Below are 17,596 nucleotides of genomic sequence, written 5' to 3'. Positions count from 1 at the left end.
TGGACACCCACGGGGTCGGGTGTGGGGGGGGTCTCTCTGAGTCAGCATAGCCTCGATGGAAGTGAGTTTTCAATGATTAAGTAAGCACATGCCAGTCTGTGCTTACCTTGCTTATCGGTGCCTTGACCCTACCCTAATACCCCCAGGCGGCTCCTCAAGGCCTGCCAGGTGCCCTGTCTGCCTGCCCCAGGGCGTGGCCACGACACCCAACATGTCCCGGGTCCCAGAGCCAATGCCTTTCTGAGGCTCAGTGGGCACCCCAGCCTGTGACCCAATCCCAGCAGGCAGGAGGCTACAGTCCATGTCAGCCTCAGCATGAGACAACCAGGGAGGGTCAGTCCTGCACTCAGGGTCCCCTGTGCCCCTGACATCAACCTGCAGGGTGGGCACCATCACCCCACTTCACAGGAGGTCTGCCCTGGCCCGTCCTGGTGTGGCCTGGCTCTTCTCCCTGGTCACCCCCTCCTATATGTTTTCCAGCGGGAGCAAGGCGGCCCTACCCTGCCCTCCAAGACAGCCCACAGGCTTCCCGTCCAGCTGCTCGAGCCAGGGCTCGCTGCTTCAATCTCCCCCATCGCCCCACTTTGCAGGGGCTCATGCAGGAGGCACCCGCACACCCCACAGATGCACTATACACAGCGCCTTGGCCCCCACGGTGTTCATCTCCCCCAGTAGATTGCCAGGTCTTCTTCTGTGGGTTCTCTGGGTAGATTTGAACCTGTGCTGCTTGGGCTGGCCGGCCAGCACCTCTCCACTTTGCTGCCATGCTGGTTGGGGGGCAGGCAGGTGTGGGTACGCCAAGGTGCAGGGAGTCCGGGCAGGGGAGGCCAGGCCCCCCAGAGAAGGGCACTGCAGTTTGGGTGGCTGCTTGGCGCTTCTGAAGGGTCACCCTGTCCGGCTCCAGGACCCCCTAACTCACTCTCACAGTGATCGTAGTTCCTAAAGGGCTTGGGGGCTCTGAAGTGTTCTCAGGGGCGCCTGGGGGGATCCTTGGCAGGGAAGACTTGGTCAGGATGAAGGTTGTGCAGACCAGGGGCGGGGAAGGGAGTGTGGAGTGAAGGAGGCAGATCAGGGAATCCAGGCCCTGGCCCCCCATCCCCACGGCGGGCTGTGGAATTCCCGGGACTCCCAGCATTCCCGGTGCCACTCAGTGACCCATTTCTTTAAAAGGAAGCGAAGGCGAAGCTGATCCTCAAGATTATCCTATTCTGGGCGCCGTCTGTGGGCAGCAGATAAGAGGATTGAGGGCCCTTTGCCCCTGCCAAGGTGTGTCTAGGAGGGAGGTGACTGTGGGAGCGGGGCTGGGGCTGGGGTGTGTGTGTCTCCATTTCCCTGTCCAGAGGGAAGGATGGGGGAGGGGAGGGGCGGAGCAGCCTCCTCTTCCTGCTGGAAGTCCTGCCCACTGGGTGACCCCACCTCCTTGTCCCCGTGGGCAGTGTCTCCCTTCATCTCTGGCCCCACACCCGGGTCCAGTATACACCCCCTGCCTATATATATCACCTTCTGTCATCCTGTGCCACCCCCAACGCCCCTGTCCCCTGGCTCAACAATTGAGGTGTCCCTGACTTGTGCGTGCTGCCTGTCAGGATAGAACGGTGCTCCCTGGGGTGGTCTATGGCTGGAACCACTTTCAGAAGTGGGCTCACCTGGCCTTTCTTCCCAGGGGGGCTTGGTGTAGACTCGAGCCCCTCACCCTTCAGTCCGCCGCTGAGGGCTTCATGTGTGCCCATTTGGACCCAGAGGCCCAAACCCGGCTCTCCCCACCCTCTGCTTTCACTTCCCACCGGGGATTCGGACTCCCCTTCTCTAATCCCTGTACTTCCTCTTCACCCCAACCCCTGCCTGACCCCCTCCCCCCACTTCCCGAGCCCGACTGCTCCCTCTGGAGCCCAGGGCTGAGGGGCTGACCAGGCCCTGTCTGTGCCCTCCTCACGGGCTGCCTTCCATGCAAGCTCTGTGTGGACCTCCGTTGACCCCCCGACAGCTGCCTCCCCAGAGCTGGGGTCCTCCAGGGCCCCATGGGGCACAGCCATAGGACGCAGGTGAGGGCGGGGAACTTGCTGGAACTGGAGTCTACCTCACCCAGGACGCTCAACCTCACCCTGGGGTCTTTGTGTGCCCCCCCCGCCGTCAGCATTTGGAGGCACAGTGGGGCACCCTTGTCCCCTGCAGAGCTGAGCAGGAGGAGCCCAATGCAGCAGAGGATAGCGGTCATGGGTCAGGGACCTTCCAGGCTGGGATGACTAGGTGGTGGTTCCAAAGGTTTGGCTATGTCTTGTCAGGGTGGGGGACCCAGGAGGTTGGTAATGATTCTGAGGGTAGGGTGACAATGGGGAAGAGGGGTGGCCTTGGGCAGAATGAGCCCTGGGGCCTCAGAGTGCTGGCTAGAAGCCCTGAAACATTCTCATGTCTTCTGCCAACCACCCCACTAGAAGCCGGGCCTGCCGCCACGGAGTTAGGGCTGCCTCCTGGTCAGCCCCGCGGAATATGGCAGAACTGTGACCTGGCTACTCATGGGAAGGGTAGCGTTTAGAATCAATCCCGCGTGTTTCGGAAGAAAGGCCTGGCGATCTCCTAATGAAAAAATCCCAGCCGTGGAGCCCCCGTGGACATTCATGAGTCAGAGTGACCTGCTAACCTGGTGGCAGTGGAACACCTGGCCTTTCTCCCCAGGTGCCCCTACCTCTGGAGGGGTTTCCACCAACCCCTTTGGTGCTAGTAGCTAGAGGCTGCATGGTGTACCAGGCGTCAGAGTCAGCGTGGACGCTGGGCCCTGGTGACACCCCCCCTCCCCACTAGGTCCCACCGGCTGGGACCCACCTGGCTCACGTCTCCGATGTTCTCCATCTTCTTGGTCTGCGCCACGTGGCCGACGATGCCGATGTCCAGCGGAAAGACTATCTCGGAGTCGGGGGGCACCAGGCAGTCTTCCAGGACGCTGTCCGGCTGCACGCTGAAGAGGCGCGTTGCCAACTCGGCGACCCCGTTGCGCTGGCGGTACATGAAGAGGCTGCAGCGGTCGGCGCGCAGCGCCCCGCAGAGCCGCCGCAGGGTCTTGAAGACCACGCGCTCCATGTTGACCTGCTCCTGCATGTCCTGCACCAGCTCCAGCAGCGCCTCGCTCTCCTCCACCTGGCACAGCTCCCGGAAGCTGGTGCAGTCAGCCGGGCCCCGGGCCTGCCCCTCGGCGCCCTTGGCTGCATGCTCAGGGGGCAGCGGCTTCTGGAAGTAGCGCTCCACGAAGTCAGGGTTCTGGTCCAGGAACTTCTGCACGCTCTCCTCACTGAGGCTCATGGCTGCCTGTCCGCTCCAGTCCACCAAGCCGCTGCTAGTCTCCCCCCTCCCCCCCAGTGCGGGGGCACTAGGGAGCACTGGGTTCCTGCAGGCACTGACCTCAGCATCTTCTTTCTTAGGGACGATTACGGGACTGGTCAGCTGACTCTGCAGCCGCTGAGAGGGAACCCTTTACCTCTCCCTTGCACCCCAGAATGTCCAGCTGGAGGTAGGTGCTGAAAGCAGCTGCTGAACCCTAATCTGCAAGCGCCCCCCGCCCCCAGGCTGGCCCTGTCCACTGGAGTGACGGCCCAGCCTTGCTCCAAGAGGCCTCCTGGGGCCCTCTTGGGTGCTCACCTGTAAGTTTAGGTGTGCTGGGGAGAGGTGGGGACAGCCGACCCCAGGCATGGTGAGGGAGGCCTGACCGCTGCTCTGTGCGTCCCAGACACCCAGTGCCTGGCGAGTGAGGTCCTGAGGGAGCTGGGAAACCTCAGGCAGGCTGGTGGGGTCCAGACTTCAGGGGCAGGGGGCCTGTGGGTGCTTCTCCCACATCCAAGGTGTTGAGCACAAGGCGGTGCTTCTTTGCTGAGCGCTACACGGGGCTGCAAGCACCCTCGGTTGGGTCTGTGAGGTGCAAACGGGGGAGCCCTCGCCTGTAAGCAAAGGGTTTGGAGGTGCCCTGGCGATTTGCTTCCAAAAGATCACAGCCACACATTAAAAAAAAAACCCAAACCCTATGCGGTGCAGTTCCACTTCTGTCCCCTGGGGGCGCCACGGAGCGGGATCGACCTACCTGGAGCCAGGGAACGCGCAAGGGATCGCCGGTTGCAGTGGGTTGTGGGGCTGGCGCAGGGCCGGTCAGTGCTGCACGGGGTCGCCACCAGTCTGGCCAAGGCCACAGCAGCTCACGGAGAAGGAAGGGTGTTTATTTCTCACTCCTGTGTGTCCACAGAGGGAAGGGGCTGCCATGCGGTGCGGGGAGGCTGGGGGGAGCGCCTGGGTTATCCCAGGTATTTCCCCAGGGCAGAAGGACCAGCTCCTGATTGGTCAGGCTGCGAGGAGGAACTGGGCATGCTCAGTGCAAGCGCCCTCCCGCTGCTGGAAGCCTGGCCTCGGAAAACCGGGGTTCCTGGTCATTGTGGCTGTCGTTAGGTTCCAACTGCTAGGGGCGCTGTGTACAACAGAACTTCTCCGCCCGGTCCTGCGTCTTCCTCTCCGTGGTCTTTATACCCGAGCCCATGGCCGCAGCCACGGCGACCATCCATCTCATCAAGGGTCGTCCGCTTTTTCACTGACCCACTTTGCCACACATGAAGTCCCGCAGGGCCACCTTTCCTGCACGTGAGGGGAACTCTAGCCATCCTTGCCTCTCAGGGGCGCTCTGGCCCGACTTCCTCCAAGACGGCTGTGTGTGTCCTTTGCCTGTCCAGCCCATGGTACCGTTGATATCCTGCTCCAGCACCTCAGTTCAAAGGCATCATGCTTCTTCCATCTTCCTGGCTCCGTGTCCAGCGTTCACCTATGAGGCCCATACGTTTCTAGGACGGCGCAGGGCTGTGTAGTGGGCATCAACTCCACGGCACCTAACAACAATACCTGCCTCTACCACACGGGAGACACCAAACTAGACATTCGGTAAGAGCCGGCCCCCGAGAGTCTCTCTGGGCCGAGGGCACCCTGTGATTTCATCAGTGGGACCCTGGGATACTGCCCAAAGGGAGCCAGGGCTTTTGGAAAAGACCAATACGGGGGGCAGAGTGGCCCAGTCAGGAAGGCGGTGGCCTTCACGAAGCCAAGTTCACGTTGGTTGTCGAATGGCGTGCTGATCTGCTCTGTAAACCATCACCCAAGTCACCGGAAAGAAACGAGATCCAAAAGCCAATTCTGCAGATGCTTTATTGAGCCACCAGAGGGCGGTGCCGGTTAATGTTGGCGGGACAGATATTAATTAGCAAAGCGAAACAAAAATCCCAAACCCAAAGGCCAACAAAAAGAAAAGGCAAACTCATCAACACTCCTCCCCGCCCCCTGCCCAAAATGTCATTGAGCCTGACTCACAGAGACTGCCCCTGTGGGTTTCTGAGACTGTAACTCTTTACAGGGGTAGAAAGCCTCGTCTTTCCCCGGCAGAGCGGCTGGTGGTTATGAACTGCTGACTTGGCGGTTAGCAGTCCCATGCATGACCACGAGGTCACCGGGCTCCTGGGCATGGTTAAGACCCTGTGTACATGGTATGAGGCACCCTTTCTGCTGAGGGACTGTCCAGCTCTGAATAAGGCGGTCTGCTCAGTCGCAAGGAATTCTCTGGCTACAGACGGTTGTCCACCCGAGGGTCCCCACAGCCATGGGGATGACCCTTCCCTGGTAATCCGGAAATACAGATCAAGCTGTGGGGTGGGGGGGTGGGTGGTGGGTGGTGGTGGACCTGCCTGGGATGCTCATGCTCCCATTTAGACGGTGCTTCTCAACCAGGGAAACTTCTAGATTTTCTCACCTCTCCCCGGTGAGGGGTCAGGGTGCCTATCTGAGAGACGGGCTTATTACACTCCCAGATGAAGTCCAGTGGCTGGACAAGGCCTCTTTCCAAGGCCACCAAGGGCCCCCCTCCTCTCACACCAAGGAAAGGCTGCTCACCAAACCTGTATGGGTTTGGGGCTCTCTGGACGTGGCCAGGACAAACCCAGGGGCCTGGGGTCCCTGTCAGGGTTTCGGGTCCCGAGAAACTTTGGCTGAACTGCAGCACTGGAGAAGGCTGAGGGACCGGGTAGGGAGCAGGTTTGTGAGGCTGAACATGGCTACATTTTTGCTGGCTGCGAGCTCACTTCTGCTTCATGTTATGTCGCTTTTCTGAACACTTGTTAGCGTGGCCTTGGAGGCCTGGGTTCCTGTCACCGTGTCACCTTGGATCGTCAGAGCTATAAAAGCCCCTGTCCAGCTGGGGAGGAGGTGGGAGAGGTCGTGGAGACTCAAGTCTGTCCTGCTGCCCCAGTATTTCTCCTCAGAAACCCCTGCATCACCGTAGAGCCTCCAGCCTCCTCCTCTGTCTCTCCCCACGCTTCTGCTCCTGGTGGTGGCTGTGGCCCATGGGATGGGGTGACCAGGTGACAGAGGCCAAGACTAGGGGTGAGGGGACCTCATGGAGGGTCCCCGTGGTGCTGGGGTCAGCACAGCTCAGGGGGAGGGTCCCCGAGTGTAGGGTCCCAGTGCCGGACCCCGATTCCAATTCATCGCAATTCCACGTGACAGAGCAGAATGGCCCCATCGGGTTTCCCAAACCAACTGTGACAGGAGCAGGCCGCCTGGTCTTTGTTTGCAGAGTGGCTGGGGGACTTGAACCACCAACTTTTGGGTCAGCATCAGAGTGCTTCATAGTTCCGGGGCAGGAACACAGGCCAGAAACCTGCAAAGATGCATTTCCTGACGCCCGGCTCCTCATTTTCCCAAGCGCAGGGCCATCAGACTCCGGGCAGCCTACAAGACCCCAGGGAAGACCCCCTTCTGCACCCGAAGGCCCAGCTCCCCCTTGCCGGCTCCATAGTCTTCCTCAAGGCTGAGGGCAGGTGTGGGGTGGGGTCTGCAGAGCCCCTCTCAGGATCTCAGACTCTGCCCAGGTCACTGCCCGGCCAGGCGATTCTGGTCCTTCTTGACCACCTTGGCATCACCAGCGTCACTGCCTGTCTGCCTCTGCCCTCTTGAGGCTGCAAACAAGGAAGAAGTCAGTCAGTTAGAACCTGCGTGGTCAGTCCAGACCAGGTTCCACTCTGCATGGTCACGCTCCACCTGGGTGGATCTACTGCGCGTTCTCTGGGTATGACCCACTGTGTGCCTCACCTGGGCTGTCCTCCTGTGTGTATCTACTTAGTGACCTACTCTGTGTCCCCCAGGCATGACCACCTTGGTGGATCTACGGAGTAGCACCACCCAGGCAGTCCTACTGTGCCTCCCCTTTGCAGGACCTACTGTGTGTCTTCCCTTGGGTGGACTCATTGTGTACTCACATCTGGGCAGACCTCCTATGATATGTCTACCAGGCATGACCTACTGCGTGCCCATACCTAAGTGGATTTACTGAGTGTCACCAAAGAGGCAGAACTATTGTGTGCCTCCACCAGGGTGGACCAACTGCGGACTCACACCTGGCAGACCTACTGTGTGCCTTGACCTTGGCAGAGCTACTGCATTCCTACAGCAGGCAGGCCTACTGTGTCTCCCCTTGACAGGGTCTACTATGTGCCCACACTTGGGTGGACCTACTATGTGCCTCCACTGTGGACCTTCTCCTTGTCCCCTGGGCATGGCCACCTGAATAGATATACTGAGCACCACCACCCTGGCAGACCTACCTGTGTCTCCCCTAGGCAGAACTACTGTACCTACTGTGTGCCTACACCTGGGCTGACCTACTGTGTACTCATACCCAGGTGTGCCCCCTCCAGGGCAGGACCTACAATGCGCTCAGGCCCGGGTGGACCTACTGTGTGCTTCCTGGATGGGCTTCCTGTGCGCCTCCCCCATGTACATGTCCCCATTTTTCTCATTCCCTGTAACAGACATTCTTGCCCTGCTCCCTGCCTCCCTGGTGACTGGGAGTGAATTTTGGCCTCTGGCCCTTTGCCGATTCTAGATATTTTCTACAAGTGGGGGCATACAGCAGCAGGCCTTTCTGACCTGGCTTGGGTCATTCAAAGGCGCCTGTGTGGTGCAGTGGGCTCTTAACCACAAGGTTGGTAGTTCACAACCTGCCAGTTGCTCCAAGGGAGAAAGAGAACACGGTCTCCTCCCATAGGATATGGAAGGTACCACGGGCTGCTGAGAAGACAGTCACATCTGTCTTGGAAGAAGTGCAGGAGGAGCGCTCCTTAGAGGCCAGGACAACACTCTGGACATGTTGGCAGGAGAGAGCAGTCCCTGGAGAAGGGCATCATGCTCGGTAAAGTGGAGGGCCAGTGAAAGAGGAAGGCCCTCGAGGAGCTGGATGGACACAGTGGCTGCAACGATGGACTTGGACACAGGAGCCACGGCGAGGACGGCGCAGGACCCGCAGTGTTCTGTGCGCATGGGGACTCACTGCAGGTACCCAGCAACCTCAACAACCGCAGCAACAACACCACCACTCCCAGAGAGACCCACAGCCTCGGTGCGTAATCACACCCTCTGTGGTCAATTTGAGAGAGAAGGGGTGAGTTTAGTCGTCAATCAGGTTGCAGCTTGATGACCTCATTTGGAGGTGCTCTGGAGGTGGGGCACAGGCTCACTCCCTGCGAGGCATGCTTGCTGACAAGACACATAGAGCCCTGGAGCTGGAGGAGCCACATGGAGACCCACGCCAGTGCTGAGATGCCTCTGCCGCCACTGGATCCACAAGGCTTTCCACCCACTGGCCTGTGACCTTCCTGCATTTGGCGTCATTGCATGTGTTGCGTGAGATAGAAGAGGAATTTGTAGATTGGTATCGGACACCTGGGCTAATATTGGACTTGATGTGGACTGGGCTGGGAAGTTGTCTCAATATTCAGTTTTTCTCTTGTGTATAAAGCTCTTTCTTATACACATGAGTGTCTATACTGTTTGTTACTCTAGTCTACCCGACTCACACACCCGGGAACTCCAGGGAGCAGTTCTCCCGTCTTACAGGCTCTATGCGTGGCATTGCCTCGCTGGCTGTGCCAGGGGCCGTGCACAGTGGCTGAGCACCCCGGCATACCTGAGCGGTGCTGCCAAGTGGCTCCTGGCATCAGGGTCTTCGTCGTTGGGCCCCCCTGGATCCCCTCTCTCCCGAACAGGGGGCTTCTTCCGTTTGGTCCTCAGGGGCTTCTCTGTAGAGGACACACAGACCCAGATATTCGCTCTGGCGCCAGATCTGGGACGACTCTACCGGCTGCGTGTTTCCGGGGCATCGTTGGTGGGCCCCACTGCTGTGATGCACATTTAACTTACGAGGAAACTGAGGCTCAGGGGGGTGGGACTGGGATGTGACTGGGCTCACAGACCACTCCCCCGCCCCAGTCTCACCACTAGACCCTCGGGGCAGGAAGAGGCAGATGCTGGCGCCTGGACCACAGCTTTACCTAAGGGCCTTGCTCTCTGCCAGCCAGCCCCGCCCCTGGCCCCGCCCCATCTCATGCTGGGCGTGACCCATGGGGTAGGGGTGGGGTGGGGTGGGGCAGGAGTGGACAGGGCTTTTTCAGTGACGTCTTTGGCCCCTCGGGGGTGCTGCGCATTTATTCCAAAGCGACAGACGGAAGAGTCCACTGTGACCTCACTGTAGGCTGGACCAGGGATGGGTGATGTCACTGCTGGGGGGTGGGGTGGGGCCAGGAACAAGGATGCTGTGATGACGTGGAGGTTGTCACTGTCAAAGGAGGTGTGTGTGTGTGTGTGTGTCAGGGACTGGGGTGCTGTGACGTCACTGCTGGTGGGAGGGGCCAGGTGCAGGGACACTGTGATGTCACCATGCGGGGAGGGGCTGGAGCATCCTTCCTGAGCCTACTCCCAGAGGAGGCTGGGGACAGGGCAGATCCCACCCCTGCAACTTACCGGGCAGCCCGCGCTTGCTGGTGGATGCTTTGCTCTCGGTTAGGGGCACACGGGCCAGTGCGGCCAGCTCCGAGATGAAGGTCCTCTCTGCCTCCTGGGCGTAGAGGGGCAAGGTGAGCAGGGTCCCCGCTGCCCTTCCCCACCCCTGCAGCTCTGGAGGAAATTGACCTGTGGTCCCATCTCTGGGCGTATCCAGAAAGGTCTGGGTAGACACAGGCAGGTGGTCATGCAGGGAGTCTCTGCCTGACCTGGCTGCGGCTTACAGATGGGGACACTGAGGGCCAGCTCTGTGACCCACTGGGGTCACAGAGCAGACTCTCAGCTGCCTGTCCAGCTCCAGGACCCGGGTCCTCCCCACCAGACCCCACTGTCTCCACCCTGCGAGCTGTGGGGCTCTCTGCACCTCACAGCCCCATCCCCCTCCGAGAGTCACAGCAGTGCCTTCCCTGCTGGTCGGTGGGTGACTGTAGGTGGGGCATATAAAGCTTCCAGCCCAGGGTCCCTTATGAAACCGCCAACCAAACCCACGGCCAGGGAGTCCATGCCGACACATAGTGATCCTGCGGGTGTCTGAGACGGCAGCGTTTTACGGAGCAGAAAGCCTCACTTTCCTCCCAAGGAGTGACTGGTGGTCTCCAACTGCTGACAGTGACCCACTGAGCCACCAGGGGTCCCTCTGGTTATAACAGCCTCCCACCCCAACTCCCACCTGGCTTCATGGTTAGGAGCGGGGATCCTAACCGGTATGCAATGGCAGCGAGTTTAGATTTGAGTCCCTGGGTGGGCACTTGGCTTCTAAAAGGTCACACAAGGTCACCTAGCCTTGAGAACCCTACAGAGCATTCAAGGCTAGCTCTGAAGAACCATAGATTAGAATTGAGAGCCCAGGTACCTACAGATACCTGGTCTTTGATAAAGGACTCAAACACATTAAATGGGGCAGAGAGAGCCTTTTCAACGTAGGATGCTGGACACACCGGAGCTTCACACCTGTGAAAGGATGAAACGGGACCCCTACCTCACACCCTGTGCAGAGGCAAACTCAAGATGGATCAAAAGCCTAAATATAAATCACACAACCATAAAGGCCATCAACAAAATAACAGGGACAAACTTAGGGACCCTGATACAAAGCAGCATAAACACACTATTGGACCTAATGGAAACTATCCACACTATGGGAGACAAAATACAGAACCGGGGACCCACTTAAAACACAACGTCCCTGCACTTCAAAAGAGTCCACTGGGAGCCCACAGATTGGGGGTAAAAATTAAGTAATAATATATCAGATAAAGGGCTAATCTCCAAAGCAGGGCACTACAACATCTCAACAAGAAGAATACCAACAATCCTATAAAAAGTGGGCACAGCATATGAATAGGCAATTTACCAAAGACGGCACCCAGGCAGCCAACAACCGTATGAAGAAATGTCACGTTCATGAGCAATAGGAGAAATTAAGATGACAATGAGCTGCCACCTCACACCGACACTTTTGACAGACTTCAGTAAAACAGAGCATAACACATGCTGGAGAGGAGGTGCAGAGACACTGGAGAGATCAGCTTTTCCATGAGCTGGTGGGACCACAGAGTTGTACGACCCCTGTGGGAATCAGCCTGGCGCTGCCTTAAACGAAGCAAATACACGTGCCTTAGGATCAGCGAGCTCTCCACTGGATCTACACCCTCAAGAAATCCAGACACACCACCATCAGACAGATGCACACCTATGTTTACTGCAGCAATTTCCGTAATAGCAACCCAGGGAAACAACTAGAAACCCCAGTGGTAGAGGAACGGGTCAACAAGCTCTGGCGCATTCACCCCGTGGAATACGAAGCATCGGAAGACACGGACACAGCTGGAGCACATGACCCTTCGCAAACTCAGTCCACATCACAAAGCACTTGACATCGTCATGTTGGAAGGAAACACAGAGGAAGAATGTGGTTTGTACACCAACAGACAAGACTTGGATGACCATTAGGCTGCCGGAGGTGGGGGCGGGAACAGAGAGGAGGGCATTGCATTTCGTAAAGCAGACGTACAGGGGAAAGAGGAAGGCTGTCCAGGATGGTGGACACAGTGGCTGCAACCATGGGCTCAGACATAAGAATGGCATGTGGACGGCGCATGACTGGGTGTGTTTGGTTGTTGCTGACGCAGGGTCACTGCCAGTCGGCACCAGCTCGGCAGCTCCTGGCGACAGCAGCCTGCTTGGTGGCCGAGGGCCTCTGCTCACGTCAGGGACAGATGTTTCCAAGGTGAAAGACTCCTCTGTGTGGCGAGAACACCCCAAAGCCCGTTCTGGCTTCTGGCAAAGACCCCCGAGAGCGGCTGCCTTCTGAATGGAGGGTTTCCCACGGCTGAAGGAGGGTTTCCCACGGCTGATCTTTCAGAAGGAAGTTACCAATTTGTTCTTCCAAGGCACCTGTGTGGGTTTGCCCCTCGTTCACACCCACCAGTGGCCTCCAGTTAGCACTGCTGCTGGTGAAAGGACACTGACCTCATCCCGGGCCGCCAGCCTTGTGATCCGGCCGGCCAGGAGGAGTGTGCAGGTTCCAGGGGCCCAGGGGAAGGGCTGGGGGTCCAGGGTGTCTCCCGCCTACCTGGAGCTGCCTCTCCAGCTCGCCCTCCAGAAGGGCCAGGGCTCGGGCCCTCTGCCTCCCGGCGTCCAGGCGCAGGTGCTGGTGCCGGGAGAACTGGGCCAGGAACCTCTTCTGCTGTGACAACATCCTGCAGGGGTGGGGTGCGGGGGGAAGCTGGTGGTCAGCATCCCCACTGCCACCTTTTCAAAGGGCTCTGGGCTGAGTTAGGGACAAGAAGAGGCAGGTGCTTCCTGGGGTCCGTCGAGGCAGCAGCAGGCAGACTTGGGGTAACAGGGTGTCATGTGCTCGGTTCTGCACTGACCCCAAGTAGCTTGGGGAATATCCCCAAGGACCTCTGGCTCTCAAGCCCCTCTCTTGTGGGAATACAACACCCCCTCAGGTGACAGAACACCCTCCTGAAATGACCAAAGACCAAGCCAACCTCAGGGCCGTTGAGTCAAGTCTGCCTCGTAGCGACCCTGTAGGACAGAGCGGTTATGCACTGATCTGTTAGCCACAAGGCCAGCAGTTCTAAACCACCCTCCGCCTGAGGGAGAAAGATGAGGCTTTCTACTCCCGTGAAGGGTTGCAGTCTCAGACACCCACGGGGCGATGGGTCTACCCTGTCCTGTAAGGCTGGCTCTAGGACAGCAATTTGTATCAAAATCCTTATTCCTTCCAAAATGAAATCTTTAAAAAGGATCTACATGTGACCTCCTTCCTGGGGGACGGACAACAGAAAAGTGGGTGAAGGGAGACGTCGGATGGGGCAAAATATGACAAAATAATAATTTATAAGTTATCACGGGTTCATGAGGGGGGGTACGGAGGGGAAAAATGAGGACCTGATGCTAGGGGCTTAAGTGGAGAGCAAATGTTTTGAGAATGATGAGGGCAACGGATGTACAAATGTGCTTTACACAATTGATGTACGTATGGATTGTGATAAGAGTTGTATGAGCCCCTAATAAAATGATTTAAAAAAACAAAAACAAACAATAAAAAAAGTTTTTCATCCTACATGACTTCTGTTATCAAAAACACAGTTTCAGCCAAAGTTCAATGGAGAATAAAATGCTGAGAGAAGGTGGTGAACCTCACAAACGCAATTATTGAATAAGGCCACAATGATAAAATATAGAGAGGAAATAAAAATGGCTTTCAGAGTAAAGGAAGCCAACTTGGATGGTTCCAGAGAAGCCAGGGTGGATAGAAGGGCCTTCTAAGAAAATCCAGACTCACTGCCATCCGGTCCATTCTGACTCACAGTGACCCTGCACGACAGGGCTTCTAAAGACTGTTACTCTTCACGGGAGTAGAAAGCCTTACTTTTCTCCCATGGAGCATCTGGTGGCTTTGAACTGCTGGCCTTGCAAGCAGCAGCCTAACACATAACCCATTAGGCTACCAGGGCGCCTTCCTTCAGATCCTGCCTCGACTTTGGTTGGCTTTGCTCCTCCTGCCAAGGAACCACACCAGATGTGGACACGAGGGCGGTGCAGTTTACGTGTTTGGCTGGTCACTGTGAGGTCAGCCGGTCAAACCCACCAGCTGCTCTGTGGGAGAAAGGTGAGGCTGGATGCTCCCAGCAGGTAGCCAGGGCCCAGGTAGTCTCACTGTGAGTCAGAGTCAGCTGGAGGGCATTGGCTTTGTTTTTTTGTTTGCTAGTTTAAGGTCCAGGAAGGAGACAGGAGTGGGTTGAAACCTCCCACCACTCTGAGGAAGAACTCTGGGGCTGAGTCCTTGAAGATGCTCAGCTTCATAATTTACAATTTATCAAGAGCTCACGAGGGTGGGGGAGGGAGGGGAAGAAAGAGGAGCTGATACCCAGGGCTCAAATAGAAAGTAAATGTTTAGAAAAAGGATGATGGCAAGATATGAATGAAGCTCCTCAATACAACTGATGCATGGGCTGTTATAAGAGCTGGAAGAGCCCCCAATACAATGATCTTAAAAAAAAAAAGATGCCCAGCTGTGGACACCCAAAGGGGCAGTTCTGCCCTGTCGCATGGGGTCACTGAGAATCAGTGCAGGCTCGATGGCATTGGGTTAGGGCTAAGGAGGAGGCCTGGTGTCACCGTGGTTAAGGCTGGCTGCTAACGGGAAGGTCAGCGGGTTAGGGGGTGGAGCTGCTCTGCAGGGGAAGGCCAAGGGCGTCCGAGTCCATGCAGATGGCAGCTGTGGAGCGGGGTGGGGCGCTGCTCTGTCCCACACGGCTGCTGTGAGTTGGGAGTCAGCTTCCTGGCTGGATCCACAGATAACCCTGGCTGACAGCCAGCAAGGCCATGGGCCCTCTGTCCTCCTCACGCCCTCAGGAAGCTGAAGGCTGTCAATCCAATGAGCTGAGTGTTCTCGGCAGTGGCCTGGGCTCTTCCCAGGGTCCCCCGGAAGAGCCCAGAGGGAGGCTGTCTTGGTTTCAGCCTGTGAGAAACCAGCCAAGGTCCACCCTGACCTCTGGCCCCTGGTCTGTGAGGGTCAGCTTGTGTGGTCACTGCCGCCCCTCATTGTGTTTGCTGGGTCGTCACCCTGCTAACAACTGCCGACCCCTCATGCCAGGTGGGCTTCTGGGAGAGATGCTGCTCCCGATGGGGCTCCCGACGGCGGGGAGGGGAGGGGGGACACCCCAGGGAGAGGAGGAGGCAGAGGGCGCCCCCTCACCAGGCCGGGGCTGACAAGGGTCGTGACCTCACCTCTGGTGGATGGCTTGGGAGGTGTCCGGGGCCCCGCCGGCCGTCTTGGGCTCCGCAGAATGGACCTCCTGCTCTTGCTTCTGCAGCTGGAGATGGTCCATCCTGTCCCCTGCAGCCACGGGCACAAGGTCAGGGGCTGGGTGGGGAGTAGGGGGGACTCTCTGGGATGTGGCTGGAGTGGTGGATCGAGATCCCAGCTTGCCAAGGGTGCATGATGGTCTCACCAACAGCATGTATGTGTATGTGGGGTGTGTGTGTGTGTGTGTGTGTGTGGTATGAGATATTTATGTGGGGACATGAGGTAGGTGAGTCTGCATGAGGAGATATGGTGTGAGGTGTGTTTGTGAGTATGTGGTGTGTGTGTTATGTATGTGTGCCTGATGTGAGGTGTGAGCTGTGTATGTTGTATGAAGTGTATCTGCATGGGCTGTGAGGTATATGTAGGTGTGTGGTACATGTATAGGTGGTATGAGGTGTGTATGTGGTGTGAGCTGAGTATGCAGTATGAAATGTGTGTGGTGTGAGTTATATGCAGATGCATGGTATGTATGTGGTCTGAGGTGTGTTATGTATGTGGTGCATCTGTGGCTGGGGGTGTGCAGGTAGAATGAGGTGTGCATCTGTGTGCTATGAGGCATGTGTAGGTATATAGGTATGTGTGTGTGTGTGTGTGTGTGTGTGTGAATGAAGACAGTTTACAGACCTCTGAGCCCCGTCGCAGCAGAGACCACCCCTGGGTGCTCTCTCCACCTGCACAGCGTCTAGCTCTTTGGCAGAATCCTTCTGACTTAGCGAGGAAAGGCATCACACACGATCCCCAGCCCTGGCTGATGAGGGGCAGCAGGTGCGCGGTCAGCCGCACAGACTGAGGGGTCCCTGGGTTCTCAGGACACCTCCTTTGAGACTCAGCTGCCCGCAGCACCGGGGAGTCTCCACCCACACCTGTCAGCTCATGGGATGACTGCTGACCCCCCCGCCCAGGACTCCATTCCATCTCGGAGCGCCTCTGTAGGTCAGAGGCGAACTGCTCCTGGGGAGTCCCCAAGTGTCCAGCGCGTAGTGGGGCAGGCGGCCTCATCTTCCTTCCTGGGAGCAGCGGGTGGGTTTGAACTGCCAGCCTTGAAGTTAGCAGCCCCATCCTTAACCCACAGGGCCACCAGGACTCCTTGCAATTCTTAATAATATCCATCTACACTCAACAAGGGGGCCCTGCTTGGACATGCGGATATGTCCACTAACCTGTCTCCCCCATCACTAACTCCAGGGGAGACAGCATGTGAGCACTGGGCTGTGACCTGGGAGACACCGATGGCCCTTCACACGTAACAAATCAACGCGGTGAGGCGTCCACTCTGAACCCCATGGAGGCAGCACTCCCAAAGAGACTTCCAGCTGGGGGCGGCTGCGGCTCGAGAGGAACCCTGTTCCCGGATGCATCAAGAGGGCAGCTTGTGTGGCTGGTGGACTGTGTGGCTCCCAATCCGTAGCTGCTCCTGAGAAATCCCGGCGCTGGGGCTTCAGCGGAGGAGGCAGGCAGAGCCGAGCGCATGGACGTTGGGGGAGTCCAATCTGGGTCCCACAGAGGGGGGGCAGACAGGGGGTGGATGGTGGCCAGGGAGGGGACATGACACGCCCTGGTTCCAGAATGTTCCACCATGGGGGGAAGACACCTGTCTCCTGCCACACGAGTCCATGATTCCTTTGGAGAATCCTTGACGGAGCTGCTGAGTTCCCCGGCACATTTCTGGCACAAAGATCCAAGGGAACGAGTGGTGAGAGACTTCGAGCCTAGGCCTTGGCTCTCTCCAGGTCGTGGGCAAGTGGGAGGCCCGCTGAGCTCAGCTGAGAACACCGACCCGGAAGACCAGCACAAGGACCTTCTGCCCGTCTGTTCTGGCACATTCAACTCCAGGCCTTGGGCGAGCCAGTCAAAAAAACCCACCAGACAGCACGGTGTGCCATCCGGAATGGATGGAATGTGGGGTGGCCGCCGACGGACTGGGAGGAGCCGCAGAACACAAGTCAACCTCCTGAAAGGGAGCAGGCCTACTGCTCGGGTAGAGACGGGCGGGACCCTGAGGACAGCAGCCTGCAGCCATCCTTTGGGCCTGAAAATGCTTCAGTCTGCAGCCCAACAATGGGCAGGCCTGTCAGGATCACACTAGAGTCTCACAGCTGGGGTCAGAGGGTGACACAATGGTGCAACCCTGGGGCGGCACGGACCCCTCAGCCCCACGTGAGGTCAAGGGCAGCGTTTGACTGTCACGGACACAGGCTTCGCTTAGCACCCCATCATTCATTCTCCCTCCGGGTCTAGTTCAATTTGTCCCACTCTTCCAGGTTTTCTGCTCTCTCTGCGATGGAGGAGCTATCCATCCGCGTTGCTTTGTTTCTTCATGTTGTTTTTGTTTTGAAAACGGTTTCTCTGCATATGAAACCCGGGATAGGTAAGTCTATAGACACAGTGCCCGGATGAATGGCTCCTTTGTGTGTGTGTGGGGGG

At 57.7% G+C, this 17,596-nt stretch overlaps 2 protein-coding genes across 4 annotated transcripts in view; both read right to left on the bottom strand.

The window, feature by feature from the left end:
* PDE6B (phosphodiesterase 6B) overlaps window positions 1–3,294 on the bottom strand; it is a 56,567-nt gene extending 53,273 nt beyond the window's left edge. Inside the window, exon 1 of the mRNA XM_075545035.1 lies at window positions 2,821–3,294. Within this exon, the coding sequence (XP_075401150.1) occupies window positions 2,821–3,294 (474 nt within the window). The remainder of the gene's footprint in view (window positions 1–2,820) is intronic.
* A 1,857-nt stretch (window positions 3,295–5,151) lies between these two features.
* The window catches only part of EVC (EvC ciliary complex subunit 1), a 69,728-nt gene continuing 57,283 nt past the window's right edge, over window positions 5,152–17,596 (bottom strand). For 2 of the 3 annotated variants that reach the window (XM_075544549.1, XM_075544551.1), the window contains 5 exons: window positions 15,094–15,202; window positions 12,425–12,551; window positions 9,811–9,904; window positions 8,978–9,089; window positions 5,152–6,971 (listed from right to left, as the gene is read on the bottom strand). In XM_075544549.1, coding sequence (XP_075400664.1) covers window positions 6,941–6,971; window positions 8,978–9,089; window positions 9,811–9,904; window positions 12,425–12,551; window positions 15,094–15,202 — 473 coding nt within the window. In that variant the 3' untranslated portion in view covers window positions 5,152–6,940. Of the gene's footprint in view, window positions 6,972–8,977; window positions 9,090–9,810; window positions 9,905–12,424; window positions 12,552–15,093; window positions 15,203–17,596 lie in introns of those variants that run through there. The other variant, XM_075544550.1, reaches the window with a different exon arrangement.

The sequence above is a fragment of the Tenrec ecaudatus genome, chromosome 3 (genome assembly GCF_050624435.1).
Source record: "Tenrec ecaudatus isolate mTenEca1 chromosome 3, mTenEca1.hap1, whole genome shotgun sequence".
Lineage (NCBI taxonomy): Eukaryota > Metazoa > Chordata > Mammalia > Afrosoricida > Tenrecidae > Tenrec > Tenrec ecaudatus.
The sequence above is the reverse complement of the archived record's forward strand: the minus strand, read 5'-3'. Positions and strand labels throughout refer to the sequence as shown.